General features: G+C 33.5%; 1 protein-coding gene across 1 annotated transcript; it reads left to right on the forward strand.

Moving 5' to 3' along the window:
- The first annotated feature begins 11,824 nt into the window (after positions 1–11,824).
- LOC131662256 (cellulose synthase-like protein E1) lies at positions 11,825–18,671 on the forward strand. Its single transcript, XM_058931990.1, has 8 exons — positions 11,825–12,176; positions 12,312–12,621; positions 16,191–16,331; positions 16,413–16,550; positions 16,643–16,855; positions 16,981–17,205; positions 17,391–17,738; positions 17,956–18,671. Exons 1-8 carry the CDS (start codon positions 11,899–11,901, stop codon positions 18,505–18,507), a joined length of 2,205 nt encoding a protein of 734 aa, XP_058787973.1. The 5' UTR covers positions 11,825–11,898; the 3' UTR covers positions 18,508–18,671.
- Positions 18,672–22,642: the final 3,971 nt, after the last annotated feature.

Here is a 22,642-nt window from a genome sequence, read left to right on the forward strand (position 1 = left end):
GAGCGCTTTTTTAGCGTGTTTTTTAATTTTGTTTTTAGCGAAGCCTATACCAGCGCTTTTTCCTAAAAGCGCTTTCGTAGGGGTGCTGCTAAAAGACAAATTTGGTATAGTGTTAAGAAAACATCTCAAAAAAATCAGGAAGAAAGGGAAGGAAGTTGAGAAAGGGAAGAAAACCTCCATCCGAGAAAAAGCTTTGCTTATGAACAGGAAAATGTGAAAGATTAGGTGTCGAGACCTAGAAAGACTCAGTCGCCGTCACCAGCTGTTGCGTCGATATTGTCCAAGAATTTCATGTCTCCAACGACCTCTGCTTCGTTCAAGGTTGTTGAGTCTCCTAGAAGGTAAATCCTTACCGAGAGAAACGAGACTCCTCTTTCATCTGAAAACAAAATTCATGTTCGTAAGGTAACTTTTGCTGCTCCTTTAGAACAAAAAAGGCTTGATGCTTCAATTGATGGAAATGAAATTCCTTTTTCGAGTTTTGAGTCTGATGATATGAGTAGTGAGAATTTGTCTGTTTCGGATGCTGGTTCTTTGTTTTCGAGAGATGATTCGTTTGAAAACGTACCCATGAATAGTCCTTCGATTTCACATAATGTGATTCACAATAATTCCTTGTTTGAAAATGTTTCCATAGAGCCTTTGATTTCACAGAATGAGATTCACACTGAATCCTCATTTGAAAATGTTTCCATAGAGCCTGATTTTGTAAACCTTGACCCTACTTTTAAGTTTAGCCCAACCACGGCCACTCCTCCGGTTTCATACACTCATATTGTAGTTGCGTATTCGAATCTTCAGAGGTCACTAACATTCGAATCAGAACATGGTGACAGATATCAAACAATTGCGTATCATAGTGACTCTCTGAGTAGTGTTGGATTCCCAAAGAATGAATCTAGTGGTTCTTGGCATCAGGATTCAACAGTAACTAAGCTGGAGATTTCAAATGGTGCATCTAGTGGAAATTCTTCAAAGAATAAGACTAGAGAGGATAGTTTGGTGGAAACAATTGTAACTTCGGGCGGTGTTTACCTATAACCCTCTCGAGAACCTGTTAATGCATTTCGAGCTCCTGTTGATGATACACAGGATCTCTTTTCTGATTCTGAAATGAGTGATGTTCAAGAAGAGGATGTGTATGAGAAGTTGAGTAACCCTTCTGAAAGGCTTACCATCAGGTCCAACACAGAAAATATATCCAATTCTGAAGTTTGTGTTGCAAATAATCAATGACAATTTGTTATTCAAGAAATGGGATCCAGGAACAATATCTCTATTCTCATATTGATTTTAGAACCTTGAGGACAAGGTTCAAGTGAACCCGACGGAAATGATAGAGGGGTATAATAATAGAATATATAATATTAGTTATTAGTATTGTTAGTGGGCTCTTGTTTTATTTGGGCTTTTAATTCAATGTTATCGATTATGAGCAATATATATGTAGTGTCTTTGACACAATTAAGGACATCAAAAAAAGAAATCAAAGTTATTTTTATCTCTATTGTCTTAGCTTAATTTTAATGTCTTTATCTTTTATTGTTGAAACCCTAATTCTATAATCTTGGTAAGAATTTCTTCTTATCACACCACATTAACAAATAACAAAAATTCTGTCAAAAAAAAAAAAAAACAAATAGCAATCAGCAACATGAAAGTTAGATCTATTGATTAGATGATTCACCTCGTAAGTTCACCCAAAAACAAGAAATATGAAAAGAATACAACATAGATCAAATTTTGAATTTGTAAATTATATATATATATATATATATATATATATATATATATATATAGGATTAATGGTTATGCACTGTCAGTGTAAAAAGTTTTACACTGTCAGCCCATCACAACTATTTATAATTATTATTTTATATATAATTAAAATAAAAGTCAAACGTAACTTTTAATCTGACGGTTACAATTCACAGACGGTGTAAAACTACTTTACACTGTCAGTGCATTTCCACTAAATTATATACGCACTTTTTTGAAGAAGGTCTATTTAACTATTAGGGTGCATTTAACTATTTTTTATTTAAAACTTGCTAAAACACACCTTCATAAAATAAGTGGGTGTATCATAGCAAACCCCACAGAAATTGCTAAAATACACCACTTATTTTTAGGAATGTGCGTTTTAGCAACATGCACCTTGAAGTGCATTTCATCATTTTTTAGTTAATGTTTTTTAAAATAGACCTTCGTAAAAATAAATGGGTCTACGTTAGCAAATTATATATATATATATATATATATATATATATATATATATATATATATATATATATATATATATATATATATATATATATATATGATCTATCCGAGCAGAATAGGTGGCCAGTAACGGTGAAGCTTGAAATCAGGAACGATTGGAGGAGAAAAAATGTGGTTGTACCTGCAAGGCACTCTGATGCCAAAGTAAGTGTTTGGACAACAAGGTACAACAACAAAGTGAGAGATTTTGGGTGAAAAAGAGATTACTTTGCCCTCTAGGGTTAGAGGTCTATTTATAGGATCGTTCTATGCGGAAAGGACTCCACTTTTTGAGGACCCATGCGAGGCGCTAGGCCAGGAAATGCGGGAGTTGGCTGTTGCCGAGCTCGAGGCTCTAGCGTGCTCGGTATTGTCTTGTTTTCGCCCGGAGCAATCCGGGGAAGGGTGCCGCGAGTGTAGACCAGAATGCTTTGGGCCAATGAGTGGATTGGCCCAATTGGAATAATTGGGCCGGTCCAGAACATGAGCCACCCAAGTTGTTGCTTCCGCCCGTGGGAGTGACAACTTTGAGGATGCTGGGCAGAGGAGTTCTGCCGGGGATTTGGGTCTGATGTCTCCGAGGAGAATTGCCCCAAAACTTCGGGGAGAGGGAAGGTCAGACCGGGAGCTACGAGGCGTGTCGCTTCAGAGTTGTCAGTTTGGGAGACGTGTCACATTTAATGCGTGATGATGGCTAGTCTATCCGTAGGCCACTAGGGTTAATGATGACTCTCCCTTTCCCAGAGGTCGCGTGCGGCGCACGTGATGTCCCGAGGCGCCTATAAATACTTGGGACTGTCATTCTTTCCAAACTTTTCAAATTCATTCTCTGTGCTTTTCTCTCTCGGTCGTCGATCACGCCTTCCGCCGTGACGTTTTACCAACAACAGTCGTCTTTTTCATCAGAATCTCACTCGTAAGTTCACTCTTTCCTTTTGTTTTCTGTTTTTTCGCTTTGATCGCTTAGAGATGTACGAATGTGGTTAGGATAGGGTTTTTAGAGTGATTTTGGAAGTGAGTTCAAAGGTTTGTTGGTGGTAGACGGTGGAGAAGGCTAGTATCTCTGTCGCTGACGGCTACAGATTATTAGGTTGTCACCTCCGAATTTAGTTCCTGCTTCCCTAATTGTTTCTAGGGATTTCAAGTTTCCTTTAGTGCATTTTTAGGTTTTATTTTGAAATTGTTTCCCCTCGGCGCAGCATGTATGTTAAGGCTGAGTTAGCGCGAGTGACTCTCTGCTTGACGGTGATTCCTCGGGAAGGGGCATGGTCGGGGATCTTTTCGTCCTTTGATCATTTGCGCGCCCTTTCACTTTGAACAGTGGTGGAATGGTGTATTTGATTGTACTGTCGAATTCAATATTATCTCATGCTTTTCAGGTGATTATGGTCGATCCAGGACGTCCTTCTACCTCGGGCTCGTCGTCAGCAACGCCCCTGACCCAGCGGGGGGTGTCCCCGAACTCTTGGGTGCTGAAGGAGATGCTCGAGATTGAAAGCTATTTCGTCGAGGACATATCGGATATTTTTCTGGAGTTCGGGGGCCATGTGGATCCCGCGGGGGACGTGACTAAGAATGGGTGGTCCGTACTTATCACCGGGGAAGAAAACCGGGTGTGCGACGTATATGCCTCCGATCTGATCCCCATGTATGAGGTGGTGTTTCGGGAGATGGGCTTCCGTGTGACTTTCACCAAATTCTAGATTGCTGTGTTTAACCACCTGGAAGTGGCGCCTGGCCAGCTCCATCCTAACGCTATCGCGTTCATCCGGGCATTCGTGCTGACTTGCTCGTATTTGAAGATAGCGGCGACCATTCCTCTATTTTTCTATATCTTCTGTGTGCAACGAAAGGTTGCTGATGGTCGCTTTGGCTGGGTGTCCCTGAAACAATCAAAGAAGATCTTCAAGTCCTATTCTGACTCCTTGAAGAATTATAAGTCGCACTTCTATCTCATTCGTCCCCAGTCCAAGGAGGCTCGTGACTCTGTCTTCTCTCGGGTGCCGACCCTAGACGTGCATGGTCTCCCGGTCCTTAATGATATAGGAGAGCCCGTTACTGCTCGAAGACGGAAGTTCAGGTTTTTCTGGTCGCGGGACCATTTTGCGTATGTGTGGTGTCGTTTTTTTTACCTCCCCGTTTCACTTGGGAGGACGACACGCCGGACCCTTCAAGCGAAATTTGGAAGGAAAAAGGCGCCCTTGTGGGATGAATTTTATTTCAGTTCTTCCTACGATAGCACACGAACTTTTTAATTATCCTACAAGGAGGAAGGGGAAACAGATCTCAAATAAACCCTAAGAGTTTTTTAGGTGTGGGGATTTCACCTAATCATAAGTTCTGGAGTCCAGGAGGTCGGTTATACATAGGGAAGGTTTTAAGCACCCTACATATCCGTAGTACTCTACGGGAACCTTCTCTGTGTCTATGTGTTTGTGTTTGCTAGTTGATTGGGAAAGTTTCTCCTTTGTGTTAGGAGAGAGAATTGAATTGAATTGAAAGAAAGACAGATGAACTGATTATTTTTGGTTTTTGATTAGCTCGCTGAGATTCCTTGTGAATCTCATGCCTACATATCCCTAATGGAAGTCAGAGCTTTTTGTAGTTCGGGAAACTAATTAGGGAAATGAATTGATTTTTGGTGCCTTGCTTGAAGCTCAAGGTTGATTTAAAACTACACTTTAGAACATCAACAGAAATCACTATGTTCACATAATATTTCAGATCTCAAAATACTAGCAATGCTCTAATAAGCTTTAACTTTGGAAAGCCTAAAATGTAGTAAAAGAATCAAATGCAACTGAAAGGCATGAAAAACCCCATACAGACCAAAAGATGCAACATGACATCCACATTCAAAACAATTTTCAAGTCATATTCAAATAAATTCTAAAGCATTTAGAAGCCAGCTTCAGTTTTGATTCCCTCTAACATAACAAACATTTAGAAGTCCAATTGATCTAACAGTCAACACCTTAACTAATACATGATATAAAACCTACATACCTCAGTCAAATACATTCACGTTTGAAACCTGCATACAATGCATACAGCTTCCATACATTCACGTTTGAAACCTGCATAAACGATGGAAAAAAGCAATTAATAGGAAAATCCAACTCTTTTCATTCAGCTCTAACTAATTGCTAGCAGAAAAAATATAAAGTCATTTGAGATCCTAATTAACCTCCACTTTTAAATTACTAATTTTGTTAACAGTTTCAAAGCAATTACTAATTCTATTCTGTTGTAGATTCTTGCCAATTATAAAAGACAACATTGACACTATAAAAAGAATATTCTGCAATTCATTGGGTGATTTAGGGTTTATTAACCTCGCCGCGAGCTATAATACAATAGTGCCTCTGTGATCCATAACCGATATTTTGGTTGAAATTATGGATAACCCCATTCTAACAGTGTCCTTGAAACTTATGGTGAACAAAGAGACTGACAAAGTCTTATTTGCTGAAACTGGGAAGGATTTTGTGCAGCTTTTTAACAATATCATTAGGAATCATTACACTTAATCCAAAACGACACAACTATATATATTGATCAAAGATTAAAAACTATATATAAAACAAAAACAATACTAACTCAAGGAAAAAATTACATTACCGAAACACTAAAGTTACACAAGCTCAAATGAAAAAAAGGCCCTTGCTCACAGAAACACTAAATTGGAATATCCTGTTTACAAATAAAACCAAACACTAAACTAACAAATCAAAACTGAGTCGACAAAGGGAGAGAAGAAATGTAGAGCTTATTTGAGAAAAAAGAATTAAGGGAGAGAAGAAACGTCGTTACGACTCCGGTCAAGAGATGATGAGAATCTGGAAAGCGTTGAAAAAGAAACGATGAGAAGAATATGGAAAGGAATCTGGAAATAATGGATTTGAAAATTACCTGAAACGAATCTGGAATTGATGGAAAGCGATGAAGCTTTAGGGTTTTTGTTGGAAATGAAGATGAAAAGCGTCTGGAAACAAATCTGGAAATGAAGCCTGAAAGCGTGGTTTTGTTTAATAACTAAGTTTTATTTAATTTTATTAATTCAGCAATTTTTTAAAATTTTATTAATATAAAATATTAATATAAATTTTAGTTTAAAAATTTGAATTTAATATAATTATAATTTTATTATATTAATTTTAAATTTTAGTTATAACTTCTATTTTTATTTTATAAATTAATTTTGTTTTATTAATTTATAATATTGATTGGATTTTGAAATTTTGATTCAACATAAAATTTTAGTATTAGTTTATTATTTTTAAATTTATTTTATAAATTAAGTTTTAATTTTAATATGTATGTTTGTTTGATTTATTAATATTTAGTTAAAAATAATTAAATAAAACTTATTTAAAACAATAAAAAAGCGAACGAAACTAGTGGGGGAAACGAAAAATATTTTGCACCAACTTTAGCGTCGGCCAGAACCGTCGCTTATGTGAAAAATAAATAATTATTTAAAGCAATAAATGAAAAGGAGGCAAAAGGAGACAAACGAAACTGGTGGGGGGAAACAAAAATATTTCGCACCAACTTTAGCGTCGGCCAAGGCCGTCGCAACTATGAAAAATAAATAATTATTTAAAGCAATAAATGAAAAGGAGGCAAACGAAACTGGTGGGGGGAAACGAAAAATATTTCGCACCAACATTAGCGTCGGCCATAGCCGTCGCAAATATGAAAAATAAATAGTTATTTAAAGCAATAAACGAAAAGGAGGCAAATGAAATTGGTGGTGGGAAATGAAAATATTTCGTTTTCGCATAAGCGTCGGCCTGGGCCGACGCTACAGTGAACATCCTAAAAAAATAAAATAAAAGTTGGTTTTCCTTAGATAGTGTCGGTTTTGTACACCGTTACACCATCACTAGTATCGTCGGGGTTGGGGCCGACGCTAAAAAATGCAGCTAAAACATGTTTTTCTTGTAGTGAATGAAAATAGATAATTATGGATATGAGTATTAGTTTTTATTGCAATATGCTTTATTGAATAAGTATGATATTCGTATTTGTTCGATACTCGTGCATGTATTCACCAAACAGATATTTATATATTTTGAAATAACCATGAATATTTATATATATATATTTATGAATACTATTATATATATATATATATATATATATATATATATATATATATATATATATATATATATATATATATATATATATATATATATATATATATATATATATATATATATATATATTAATTCAAATTTCTTTATCCTATTTTAAAGATATATAAACATAATTTCAAACTTAACACAAAATAGTAATATTAAAAACTATTTATTTTATTTAATTCTCTGTACATAATTATATCAAATTTAACAAGTTAATAATAATTATAATAATTATATTAAATTTAACAAATTAATAATAATAATAATTTCATATATAAACTAATAATAATTATAATTATTATTATTTATTAAATAAAATAATATTTAAATAATTTTAATAATTATTAACGGATACATTCACAAGTATATCTATGATTAAATTTGTGTTCATATAAGTGAACTAACTTATAGCTAAATACTCATTAATTTTTTTTATGAATATTTAATAAGTTATCTTTCTTTTTTTTTTTTTTTATCTATGACCGATTTTATTGGTTGATATTCACATATACGAATTTTTTTTTTGAATAACCATTTTTTTAAAAAAAATTCCAGAAATAACAAGGTTTTCAAAATAATTACGAAAATGTTTTTTTTTTTAAAATAACACGTTGTCGCCAGGGGGGGGGGGGGGTGGCGACAACGTTCTGGGCTTAAGTGATGTCGCCAGGCCCATTGGCGCCTCCCTTGTATTGTTTAGGTGTTGTCGCCACCCCCCCTGGCGACAACACCCCCCCCCCCCCCCCCTATTTTTTTTTTCTTTTTTTTTTTGTTATTTTTTTCAACCGCTTTTTTTTTTCTGTTTTTTTTATATTACTTTTTTAGTTGTTTTTTTATTTTTTTAAGATGGAAATATAATAGCAATAAATTAAACATAACCAAAATACAAAATACATTGAAATGAAAAACAACACAAAATACATTAAAATGAAAAACAACTCAAAATACATTAACGATACAAATAAAAATCCTATTGCGCGCCACGTGGACCATGGTACGATCCACATTCAGGTTGTCTAATAGGTCGTGTAGACGGGTCACGAGTTGGTAATGCCCCCCTATTCCTGCGACGACGCCCCCCTCTATTTGGTTCGTCTTGTGCTTGAGTCGACGGCCCCTCAATGAAGTCTGGGTCTTCAAAATCTGTGGGCCGTCCTTGACCTCTAGAATTCCCTCCATAGGATAGGCGGGTGCCCGCGGCGCTGTCAAAGCTTTGTCTAGGCGGGTTGAAATTTCTCCTAGTGGGTGCGGCCTGGAAGTTTTGGAAGTTGGTGGTGGATCCGGTTTGGTTAAAATACAATGGTTGTGGTGGTGTGTTGAGGTCAAATGGTTGGTTGGTGTACTGTGGCGTTGGTTGGTCGAATGTGGTGTATTGCGGGTATTCTTCTTCTATGCCCATGTCGGGGGTTATTGGTGGTGATCTTGAAGAGCTCCCCGCATGGAATTCTTGGAAATGTGATCTGGAAGAGCTCCCTACATGGAATTCTTGATTTTGTGGTTGAGTTTGGGATGGAAAAAACTGGTGGTATTGTTGGGAATGTTGTTGGTAAAAAGGTGTTTGTGGTTGGATTGGTTGTTGGTGGTAACTTTGTTGTTGTTGTTGGTGTTGCCGTGGGTAATGCTGTTGTTGGTAATTTGGCAGTGGTTGTTATTGTTGTTGGTAATTTGGTGGTTGTTGTTGTTGTTGTTGGTGGTAATTTGGTGGTGGTTGTTGTTGTCCTCCAAAATATGGAGGTTGTGCTCGCGGGTCAGCTAAATAGAAAGGGGCAGACACAATCATTTCAGGATTTGTGACCGATCTGTACCAGTTGACATATTCAACAGTTGGCTTCATTTCTTGCGGCGCCACAGGAAATTCTAGAAAATATTTGGAACGACGAGCCCATATTTTACGCTGATCTATAGCAAACGTCTTGTAATTTTCTACGTACCACTGTTCGCTAACCTTCGCCAGATGCCAACGTCCCAAACAGTCAGGTTCAGGTGGGTCAGGGATACCTTGATGCATGCCGAATTGAAGCTTCACACGGTCACTTTGGTGCATCTCCACAGTGGTGAACCGTATGATGGGTGATTTTGTCGTCCAAATAGCCGCCTCGTCAAGGTCGGGTACGTGATCCAATTCCAAGTAAGGTCTCCAAATAAACTGCAAAGCAAATAATATTAATTTCAAAATATAGAAGATAGTAAATTTTATAAATATATTTTGAAAATGGAAATTTTTAGTGGTCTTACATCTTGGGGTCCAAGTCGATCTAATAGTTGGCGGTAAAAAATGATTTTGGATAAAGGCGTATTGGTGTAATCCAACCCGATTGCATTAAACCTAAACACATTAAAAGATAAAAATCAATATAGTTACAAATAATAATAGAATAAAAGGCAATAATTAAAATAAGATCCAAAAGTTACCTTGAAGCGTAAGGGAAGGCGAAACTGTTTGGATTTGCAGGGGCCAATACCGGCATTCTCCACCATGCCCATGCTTGTAGCAAGAATGCGCATCCACTAAATGTACAACTATTCTTTTTTGCACATTTGCACAAGGAACTATATAGGTATGCTAACACAGCCGAACCCCAACTATATGTCTTTATTGCATCAATGTCCCCAAGTAAACACAAGTACATAAAATTAACACTATTTCCCGTGCCTTCGGGAAATAAAAACTTACCAAACAATAACATAATATACATCCTAGTTTTCTGTAGGATACTTTCTTCGTCAGAAAACTCATTCAATTTAAGGTCATCATAAGCTAGTTGAAGGCCAGCAAGCTTTATACCTTGTCCCCTACCCCTTTGTCGCCCCTCACCCTCTATTAAATCCACACCCAACAATTCGACGCATAGAGCGTTTGGTTGTTGGACATTTCCATACACTGCCTTTCCATTTGTTTTGAGACCCAATAACATGTACACGTCCTCTAGAGTGACGGTACATTCACCCATTGGAAGGTGAAAAGTATGGGTCTCAGGCCTCCAACGCTCACACAATGCTAATATAAACTTCATATCAACTTTGCTTTCTGTTAAGTTCATTACCTCACCAAATCCCGCACGTTTAACGTAGTCCACAATCAAAGGGTCAGGAGCATTCATCGGTCCAGCACGAGTCCTAAATCTCGTGATATCCTATAAAAAAAACATTACCCATAAGTATTTGAAATTAGAAAATTTAAGGTGAAAAAAAATTAAGTGTTTACTCAAACTTACAAAATCAGCAATGTTTGCAATGGTTCCCCGATGCTCTTGACCCATAGTTAGGAGAGACATGTTTGTTGACGAGAAAAAAATGGTGGTTCTGATGATAAGTTGCTCTGATGAAAGTATAAGAGGTGATGAAGAAACTGAACAAGTTTGTGAACATATTTATAGCCAAAATGCATAGGTGAGGACGAGATTCCCTGGAGTGTCTCGTCTTGTCAAGTCTGTGGTGGGGACGAGATTCCCTGCAGTGTCTCGTCTTCTCCTCCAAACAGCAGGCGTATTAGAACCGAGATGGACGTAACTGAAAAAATGCAGAGGAAGTGTAGTATATGTCGTGAGGTAGGACATAATAGGACCAAATGTCCCAATCATGGATCTAGCTCCACAACATAGTTTTTAGTTTCGATGATATTTGTAATTTACTTTTTCAATGAAATGAACTTTTTTCATAGATTTTATGGGTTACAACACAAAAAACATTACCAAAAAAATAATGGATTCAGGAGACATATTGAAAGAAATTACCAAATTTTACCATGGAAAAAATATTTGGAACCAATAATATTTACAAACATTTAAGAGAAAATATTACCGAAAACATTAATGTTGAAAGAAAAAAATTACCGAAAAAATATTACCATGGAAAAAAAAATTACCGAAAAAATTATATAAAAAAATAATGTTGAAAGAATATTTGAAAAATATAATATAAAAAAATTTAAGAGAAAATATGTTAAAGAAACAAAATAACAAAAAAAAAAGAAAAAAAAAATATGGGGGGGGTGTTGTCGCCAAGGGGGGTGGCGACAACACCTAAAATTTGCATGTAGGCGCCAGGCCCACTGGCGAGGACGTTCTGGGCTTAGTGTTGTCGCCAACCACCCTGGCGACAACGTGGTGCAGGTAGTAAAAAAGTGACATTTGGGAAATTTTTTTGAAAAGTTGGTTATTTCTGAAATTTTTTTTAAAAAACTTGTTATTCAAAAAAAAATTCCACATATACATGTTATCTCTAAATACAACTCAAATATATTACTTTCTATTTTTTTTTATAAAAAATATTTACTTTTAAATTTATTGAATAGTTAAAATATCTCATTTATATATATTGTCTAGATAAATTAAGTATTAAATATATTTAAAAATTAAATTTATTTATAAATAAGATGAGTTGTTGAATTAAGTATTAAACTCATTTATAAAACTGTTTCTAATTCTCTATAATAGACCGCAATCAAAAGCAGAAGAAACACACAAGTCACATAACTTTGGCAGTCATGGACAAAAACGAGCACTCTCCCTTATTTGAAACCAGAAAAGGAAGAGGAAGACTTCTCTACCGGCTTTTTGCAACTTCAATATTTATAGCCATATCCTTCATCTGGTTCTACAGATTCACCCATATCCTATTCCAACAAGAAGAAGATGGAGGAAAATGGGTCTGGATTGGTTTGCTTGCTTCTGAACTATGGTATGGCTTTTATTGGATTCTCACTCAAGCCCTCAGATGGAACCTTGTCTTCAGACAACCTTTCAAGGACAGACTCTCCCAACGGTACTTTTTATTTCCATATATCCAACCTTATCATCATCTCTGGAAAAAAGATGTGTATGTGTCGGTGTCCGAAACCGAAACTGATACCGATATTTATGATTACCTTTAATTTAATTCTCTATTTTTTTTGGACAGATATGAAGATATGTTACCAGCAGTAGACATATTTGTATGTACGGCAGATCCAGAGATAGAGCCACCAATAATGGTGATAAACACAGTATTATCAGTTATGGCTTATGATTATCCAACAGAGAAGCTTAGTGTGTATCTTTCAGACGATGGTGGATCAGAAATAACATTCTATGCTCTTTTAGAGGCTTCTGAATTTGCCAAACATTGGGTTCCTTTTTGCAAGAAATTCAAAGTTGAACCAAGGTCACCTGCTGCATATTTTAATACAATCATTGACACTAATCTTGAAAATGAGTTGGCGGCTATCAAGGTATGTGTGACTAATCCATTATCTTAATCTTGATTAATTGTTATCAATTTGAATTACTATGGGATTGAAAAGTCTTAGAAGAATATATTAAACGATAAAGATATATTGTTTTTATATTTGTACGTGATTTCTTAATTTTGATTCTTTTGGATGATGACAAAGAAAGTACACAGTAAGATGTTTCAAAATGGAACTGTATTGTCAGTGTCAAGGACACGGATGAAAGCATGTGAGAGTGAGTTTGAGAAATTAATTATAATTAAATTCCAACCCAACCCGCGATATAATCGGGTGTGCCTGTTGATCTAAGCTGATCACAACCTGTTTTGTCACCTTTAAATGAAATCTATTTTTGCTTTATCAGAGGTGTTTGGTTTGATCTCCGTCCTAGACATGCAGCAGTGTTAAATTTTTTGAAGAGATTTTTTTTTTTCAATAAGCAATTTTATAAGATATCGCACTAGGGGTGCAACCCTTACAACAAAAACTATACCGTTCGATTACAAGAAAGCAGTAATTTGTACCAATCGTAGAAGCTATAATGAAACGAAGAGATTAATATGTCTATTAACTATGTTTTTAGTGTATGTTTGGTTCTCGGACGAAGATAATTGAATCAGAGTGAATTGATTTTGATTAAAAGTAAATTGTATATAAATTGATATATGTTTAAAAATATTTATGTAAAAATACGCTGAAAAATAAATTTTAGTGTAAATTAAAATATAAATCATGTTTAAAATAAAAGATTACTAATTACAATTTTAAATAGAATCAATTTTAAAGAAAAATAAATTCAAAAAACCAAACACTTTAAGAGTTCATTCTATCCATCTAAATTTGTTTTTTCCTCTTGCAGAGCTAAACCAAATATTGAATATATCGGGGAAAAATAAAATAAACCAAACATTGAATTAATAAAAACATTTTTTTTTTAATAAGGCTCATTCATATATAAAGAAAAAGGAGATACAAGCAGAGCCCAAAAAGAAAAATGAAACTAAGTTAGCCCTATCAAAAACTATCAAATTTAAAGAAAGGCTTTTATAATCTATTCTTTACCAAATCTCCCTTAATTTTAGTGGGGATGAAGTCAGAAAAACGGTGGAACTTATGTTGAGCGCAAATTAGTCAAAAAAATCAACACAAGAATTTCCTTTCCTATAAATATGAGTGACGGTGATGTTAGCAGTATTAGATGGATTCAAGCTTCTATTTCATCTATAAAAAACTTTAAAGAAACCTAAGCAGGATTGCAGAAAATGCCAACAACCATACTACATTTTTATTCTCAAATATAAAAAACTGAATTTATAAAAATTAATATTTTTATTCTTAAATATAAAAAATTGAATTTATAAAAATTAATGTATTTAGTCTTTAATTTTTTTTAAATATATCAACTTCCTTCTAGTGATTTGTCTTATTAATTTTAGTCTTTATTTTTCTTACAAATGTTCTAAATGATTTTTCTTATAAAATAGGTAAATTATAAATAAAAAATCATTTAAAATATAAAATGAACTTTACAATTTTTTTTATATATTTTAGCTTACTTATAAAGCTAATTCTCTTTATTTTAAATTAAAATAATTTATTTACTTTATTTTATACATATTTTATAATTTTTAATTACGTGATTTTTATTATTAGCAGCTTATCTCATTTTTTTAAAAGTTAATGTATCACACTTTACAAGTGAGATATTCTTGAAACAAATAGATAAAGTATCTATTTGAATTTTAAAAGAAAACTAGTTATGTGAATAGAATAAAATATGAAAACTAAATCTTAATAAAAAAATCTACCTCCCTCTGACCCTCTCTAAAGAGTTGGTCTGCCAAATCTGAAAAAAACAAATATTTAAATGAGTAGGTGAATAGGTTACTTCTTTTGACCAAAAAGGTATAATTATTTTAGAAAAAGTATACAATCTCATGCACTTATTGAAAAATGAACCTGGCATGGCAGCAGGTGCCAGTAGACCCACCGGTTTACAATCTAAATTACCTAATCAACATTACATTAAAATTATATTAAATTTTTAAAAAATAGAGTAGACTAATGTATTATTATTATTATTATTATTATTATTATTATTATTATTATTATTATTATTATTATTATTATTATTATTATTATTATTATTATTATTATTATTATTTAATATATCTTTTCTAAAAAATTTCAAAGTTTATAAATTGCACTAAGTTAAATTATATTAATGATTTGATTTGATTTTTAGAAACCACTTCAATAAAAAAACAATTAATAATTAAATTTGTTTTTATTTAGCTTTAAATTGTTTAGAACCAATTCCGTTTCATAAACCGGTTTGTATTTACAAAACAATTTTATTTTTTATTTTGGTAAATTATTAGGTACCCATGATAAATAGTTGGGTACATGTAAATTAATTAAAATATTTAATTTATTGTAAAATAAAAATAATTTAAATGGTGACATGATAATGAATAATTTTATTTGATTGGATGAGGATACAGGTATCCAACTAAACTCAAAGGTACCGGAGTGTTCACCTTTTATTTTTTAAACTCTTTTATAATCAATTAGTTTTTAAAGAAAACAAAGATATATTTTTTGTTTTTACAAAATTACAAAAAAAACTATTCAAAAAAATTGATTCTTCATTAAAAACTCTTTTTTATTAATGGAAGAAAAGTAAATTCATTTAGCACAAGCAATTGACCTATACTCAACAACTTAGCGACTTTTGGATCTCTTATTCGTTCAGGGATGAAAGTTTGGTTCTTATGCGAAGCTGCATTTTATACATTGTTGTTCTTCGGAGGCATGGTGTAAGCGTTCTTAAATCCGAAATAATCTCTCTGTTATGGTTTGAGAGTTTTGTTGTTGTACCGTTTGGTAAACATTGTTCAACAAGTCATTGGCCGAATGTACCTCAAGGTTAGCCTGTAGTAGTTAAAGGCCGGGAAACATTTTTAGTCTAGGCATCCTGAAGTGTACAATTCTTTGCGTGGAAATTATAGAACTTAATGTTCTTCTTGTTAATTGGTTTTCTCCCTTCCATTTTAAATGATCTATATTTTTCTTAAAGAGGATTCATATTGATGTCTTTTTTGGAGTTATATTTTCTCTCATTTGATTCGTGATATGTGTGATTCTATTAAAATACTCAAAACCCTTCTCATTGTTTTCCATCTTCAATAACTCAAAATGTCTTCTCAATATTTATAAAACGAGACCTTTCTCAAATATGTCTCTCGCCTCCTTTAATAATGTAATATTCTTAATTTTTTAAATATTTAATGTTTCAACACATTGTTCGACGAAGAACGATGCTTTAAATTTATTCTTCTTTAATTTTTATGTATAGCAACCTAAACATTTGATATATCATTTAGAAGATCCTGCAAACCCATTTGCATTATTTTCACCACATCTTAGAATCCAAAATCACATTCAGTTATTTTCTCCATTTACTTTATCCATTCAATTTTGTTTTTTGTTTTTCTATATTTTTTCTTTAAATATAATTTTTGTTATACCATGGAGAATAATTGTTCCCTTTTTTTTCAATGATGTAGAAATTGTACATTGAAATGGAAAGTAGAATTGAGAATGCAACAAAGTTGAAAAGAGTACCCAAAGAAGCACGTTTAAAGCATAGAGGATTTTCTCAATGGGATTCATATTCATCTCGACGTGACCATGACACCATTCTTCAAGTAAATTTCTTACTCCATTAGTCTTTTCATTATTTTTGTGACTTATGATTGTTTATACAATATTTTTCTTTTATTTACTAGATACTACTTCATCATAAAAAGGATCCTAATAACTCAAAAGATGTAGATGGTTTTATTTTACCAACTTTGGTGTATTTAGCTCGTGAGAAGAGGCCTCAATATCACCACAACTTTAAAGCTGGAGCTATGAATTCATTGGTATATATATTATATTAAATTATTGATGGAATATATATGATTTTAATTTAATGTATGAGTGTTATTAAATATGTATACCCTATGAAATGCAGTTAAGGGTGTCTTCTATTATCAGCAACGGGAAAGTTATTCTGAATGTAGATTGTGACATGTACTCAAACAATTCAGAATCTATAAGAGATGCTCTTTGTTTTTTCATGGATGAAAAGAAAGGCCATGAAATTGCCTATGTGCAATCTCCACAGATCTTTGAGAATGTCACAAAGAATGATTTATATGGCAGTGCTCTTCTAGCGATTAGCGAGGTGAGTTGTTTCTTGTATCAAAAGTAACATAAGTTAGAGATTTTAATTACACATAATGGAATAATAGTTTAATTGTATCAAATTCATGATAACTGCATATGTTTATTGTGTGTGTGTGTGTGAAGGTGGAGTTCCATGGTGCAGATGGTTTTGGCGGCCCTATGTATATAGGAACTGGCTGCTTTCACAAGAGAGAGTCTCTTTGTGGAATGAAGTTTAATGATGAATATAGGCATGATTGGAAGAGTGAAGATGACTTATTCAAAGAGGAAAATTTGGAAGAAATAGAAGAAAAATCAAAGGGTCTTGCAAGTTGCTCATATGAGGAAAATACACAATGGGGAAAAGAGGTCTTTTATACATACTTAAATTTTCTTTCTTAACCGAACCATGAATACTCCTAAATCTTAAACCCTAAACTCTAACCGTTATAATGTGAACTTTGATATTGCAGCAAAATGCGACCTATGCGCTAGAAACAATTTAGAGCAATGACGTTCTGATTGATTTTGATAACGTTTTCCTTTAATTGCAGATGGGTTTGAAATATGGGTGTCCGGTGGAGGATGTGATAACAGGTTTGTCCATACAAAGCAATGGATGGAAATCAGTTTACTATAATCCACCTAGGAAAGCTTTCTTAGGTGTAGCTCCAACTTCCTTACTTCAAGTACTTATTCAACATAAGAGATGGTCTGAAGGGGACTTTCAAATTATGTTTTCAAAGTATAGTCCTGCATGGTATGCTTTTGGGAAGATTAGTTTTGGTCTCCAAATGGGATATTGTTCTTATTGTTTATGGCCCCTAAATTGTTTAGCTACTTTGTATTACTCCATCATCCCTTCACTTTGTCTCCTTAAAGGCATTCCCTTGTTTCCAAAGGTAACAAAATAATTCTCTATTTAATTTTGAGGTGTTTAATAGTATCAAGCCCGAACACAGACATTGAAACCGACACATAGAGAATAATTTGCCAAAAATAATATATTAAACGTATTTACAAGCGTCAATGTTGGTGTTTGATGCTAACACGAACACAAACACATTTTTTTCTAGAGGTGTGGTAAGGTTTAATATATGTTATTGTTTAAATTTTCAGGTGTCTAGTCTCTGGTTCATACCTTTTGCATATGTAATTATTGGAGAAACTATCTATAGTTTGTTGGAGTTCCTTTTTTGTGGAGGGACATTTAAAGGTTGGTGGAATGAATTAAGGATATGGTTGTACAAGAGGACAACCTCTTATCTATATGCATTTAGTGACACCGTCTTGAAGCTTTTTGGTTTTTCAAACTCAGTCTTTATAATCACAAATAAGGTTTCAGAAGAAGAAGTTTCCAAGCGGCATGATAATGAAATTATGGAGTTTGGAACATCTTCACCAATGTTTACTATATTAGCAACACTAGCATTGTTCAATTTATTTTGTTTTCTGAATGTTTTAAAGGATGCAGTCCTAAGAGGTGGTGACTTTGGAGAATATGAGAAAATTGGATTGCAAGTTATTTTGTGTGGCTTTTTGGTTCTCATTAATGTGCCTTTATACCAAGGCATTTTCTTAAGGAAGGATAGTGGCAAATTGCCAAGTTCTCTTGGCATGAAATCAACAATACTGGCTCTAAGTTTAGTTCTTTCCTTTAGCTATGTATAACAAAAAATAAATAAATATTTATACTTGATTTTATTTTTCAATTATATGTGTATTCAACACATCATTTTGTTGTTTATTTTTATTTTTAATTCAAATTGCCAAACATAATGCATCTAATGATATTTTTTTATATTTTTATAATTAGTTATTATTGTTGTTGTTTATTCCGATAAGTTGTTATAACTAATTTCTTTTATTTTTGAATTTTCGTTATAACCTTATATGTATAAATACTATGAAGGCCAATAATATAATTCAAGTTGTTTTCACCAAGGCCTTTACTGACTTACTTTTACCCATTATCATGTTCCCCTTAACAATAGTTCCTTTGATAATTTTAAGATAAATTGTATTCAAAATTTTAATCCATTGAATTTTTCGTTTGGGACATCCTCTTCATCTAACTGCCTCATATATCAATAAAATTTTTCCTTTGAATAATTTCTCTAAACATAGTGTTTTCTTTGTGATTCTTTTCTCTTAGCTAAACATAACAGATTACCTTTTTCCTCTAGTACAAATCATGTTGCTCATTGTTTTGATTTGATTCACTTGGACATTTGGGGTCCTTACTCCATTTTTTCCTTGCTTTAATTTGGACACAAATATTTCTCAACTGTGATAGATGATCACATCATATTTTGCTGGATCTACCTAATGCAATATAAATCTAAAACTTCTAATCTTGTAAAATCTTTTATCACTCTCATCCAAACTCGATTTCATAAAACTATCAAAACAATAAGAACACGTAATGACCCTGAATTTATCTTAAAAGATTTTTACGTGGAATAAGAGATTTACCATTAAACTTCTTGTGTTAACATCCCTCAACAAAAAAATTTCTCAACATAATCAATTCAAACACTTGATTTCGATTTACTCATCAAAACAAGTTGGTGATATACTTACAAAGCCCCTTCACCATGGGCCTTCACTACTTTGGTTCACAAACTTGGAATGCACAATATACATTCTAGTTTGAGAAAGAATATTAGACATAATAAACCTAATGTTGACCTTTTTTGATAAATAATTATTATTGTTATTGTTTATTCTGATAAGTTGTTATAACTAATTTCTTATATTCTTGTATTTCAGTTATAAAATTATATGTATAATTACGGGGTAGGTTAATAATAGAATTCAAGTTGGTGATTTATTTTTAATTTTTTGTTATTAATTTTCTGCATTATCTCTCTTTATGATAATATTGCCAATTTCATTATGTCTATTGGACAAGAATTAACACAAATGTTGAATCAAGATATGAAAAATTTATTGTTTATTTTCTCTTCTATACATAAAGTAAACACATCTATTCAACCAATAAATTTGATCTATTTTAAAATTTTATTTCTATTTGAAGTCTCTCCATCTATTCTTCTGTCATTTCCAACTCAGTTTTTATTAATATTCTTAAGAGCGCGCGCGCGCGCGCACACACACACACACATATATATATATATATATATATATATATATATATATATATATATATATATATATATATATATATATATATATATATATATATATATATATATATATATATATATAATGAGAACTTTGGTTATTATAAGAATGAGAACTTTTAATAAGAACTGTACGATTTAAAATCAATGCTCAGATATGTATTTATGTGATATGTATTTAAATCAGAATCTATTTATTAATTATTGTCTTTTAAAATTTGAGTGAAATATGAGGCATTGATTTTAAATCGTACGGTTATTATTAAAAGTTCTTAGTTCTCATAATAAACAAAATTCTTATTTGATACGTCCCCTATATATATATATATATGTGTGTGTGTGTGTGTGAGAGAGAGAGAGAGAGATATATATATATATTTGATCGAACTCTAGTATGGTTGAAGGATAGCTTCTTGGTTCGACAGGATTAAGCATGAAGTCAGAGGTTGTTCACATGCTTGTGTCGAAGATGCTAGGATTGTTAGCATGTTAAATTAGGTTTTAGTGTTTAAACCCTAATTTGTTAAATTAGCTTGTTTATTAAGTTGACTTGTGTAATGGACCGTGTGGAAAAAGCCCATTAGTTAGTATGTTAGGTTTTATTATAAATAGCATATTAGTCTCTCATCATTAAAAAGCTGAAAATCCTGATTTAGGGTGAGAGATGTTATTTTTTATTCTTGTAAACTTGTAATCTTGTTATCTAAGAGAAAGTAAAAGAATAACAGTTATAACCAATTCTTGTGTTTTTCTTATCTTCCTTAATTCTCTATTATATTTTGTTCTTGACATTATTTTTCACAACAAATTGGTGCGGTGAGCGTGGAGAAGATACCTTCAACAAAGTATGAGATTGAAAAGTTCACCAGAGTGAATGATTTCGGTCTGTGGCGCTTGAAGATGAAAGGCCTACTGGTTCAGCAGGGTTGTTTGGAAGCGTTGAAGGGAGAGGCAGCCATGAATGTTGCATTAACGGCAGCGGAGAAGACGACTATGATCAAGAAGGAACACATCGCAATTTTTTTGAGCCTTGGTGATAAGGTTCTCAGAGAGGTATCAAAGGAGACGACGGCATCAGGATTTGTGCTGATAGGCAATTGAGGAATTTTCATTGGAACAATCTGTTGCACCCCAAAATTTACCCTCTTTATTTTAGCTATAAGTTATTAACGACGTTTAGTTTGTTGTTCAAAAATTAAAGAAAAATAATAAAGAATTCTTGTGGCTTTAAGGAAGTGCGACTTGAAAAATGGTTTAAACAGTGTAGTTACGAGAAAATTCACAGGTCCTGTTCGGAAAGTGATATGAGCTGAATTCTCGCGAGGTCCCGACCGTTTCGACGATATCTATAACTTTCGTGTTCGGCTTGGGAACCAATTCTTTGAGGAAAGTTGACGAATTTGCAAATTACTCGAGATTTCGCAGTGAAAAATGGTGCTGAACCGCAGGTTTTAGGACAATAAAAAATTCATATCTCACAATTCGTTCATCCGATTCGCTCGAAAATTTAATTGGAGCTCCGTGCTAATATTCCCGACATTTCATATGTTTGGGCCGTCGACCAATTATGCACCGAAAATGCCCAGCATTTTGAAGAGTGTCGTGTTTTTTCAGTGAAAAGTGTGTTTTCGGGTATACCGCGGCGAGTTTGAAAATTCATAACTTCTTCGATTTTTATCGTATGAGGTCCATTTCGGTGGCATTCTCTCGGAAATTTCGTTAGCTTCGATTCTTCGTCATGCTAAGTCAGATTTCGAGCCGAAGTTTGAGTTTTATCACGTTCTTTGAACGGTACACGCAAAATTCTGTACGGTCGCACAAGATGAACCGATTTTTCTCGTCATTCAAACGCGCATAATTTCCTCACCGTTTGTCGGATTGAGACGATTCCCGCGGCTACGAGTCACAAATTTGGTCATCTTCACAGTGATGTTCATTTTATTTGCGAATTTCACACCGATTCACGTTCCCTCGAAAACAAGCAAAAAAAGTTACGTCGGGGGCATTTTTGACATTTCACCACTTAAACTATATATACTTTTTCCCTCTTTTTCTCTCATAATTTTTCAATTCACCCAAAATCTCAAAAACCTCTTCTCTATTCTCTCTCAAGTTTCTTCAATCAAAAAAACCACAAATATTCATAAATCTTGCAACAAAATTGAAGAACTCGATGAAAATTGTGAGGAACATTCAAGAACAAAAGTGAAGAAGTTCGAGAACCTCTCTCCCTCGTCACTCTTCACCGCTGCCACCACCACTTTTGGCCTCACTTTCCTCTGCCATGCAAACTCTGATCGCCACTGCTCCCTCCGCTTCCGGCCGCGCACGACGCCGCGGTACTGCTGTTGTCCGCCGCGATTCAGCCGACGATCTCTTCTCCTCTCAGCTGCGAGTGGAGCGGTGCTTCTCCTTCCGTCTTCGCACTTGTGTTCTTCAACTCGGTAATTGCCTTAAACTCTTGATTACTTGATGATGTTTATTATGTTGATGCGTCTGAAATTGTTTTATGAAGAGTAAAAATGTGATAATAAAATTGACATGTTGTTGTTGATTGTTGAATGATGAACGGTGATGATTGTTTGAGTTGTTGAGCATGTTTAAGGAAATAAGGTTGATATTTGATGATTGTGGTTTATACCTGTGATTTGCTTGAACTT

Source organism: Vicia villosa, linkage group LG3, assembly GCF_029867415.1.
Source record: "Vicia villosa cultivar HV-30 ecotype Madison, WI linkage group LG3, Vvil1.0, whole genome shotgun sequence".
Lineage (NCBI taxonomy): Eukaryota > Viridiplantae > Streptophyta > Magnoliopsida > Fabales > Fabaceae > Vicia > Vicia villosa.

What these genes read in the sequence shown, in the direction of transcription:
- LOC131662256 (XM_058931990.1), top strand. Translation starts at nt 11,899, where the DNA reads ATGGACAAAAACGAGCACTCTCCCTTATTTGAAACCAGAAAAGGAAGA. An exon ending in AAGGACAGACTCTCCCAACG is followed by an intron (nt 12,177 to 12,311) that starts GTACTTTTTATT and finishes TTTTTTGGACAG; the next exon opens with ATATGAAGATATGTTACCAG. An exon ending in ACCATGACACCATTCTTCAA is followed by an intron (nt 16,332 to 16,412) that starts GTAAATTTCTTA and finishes TTTATTTACTAG; the next exon opens with ATACTACTTCATCATAAAAA.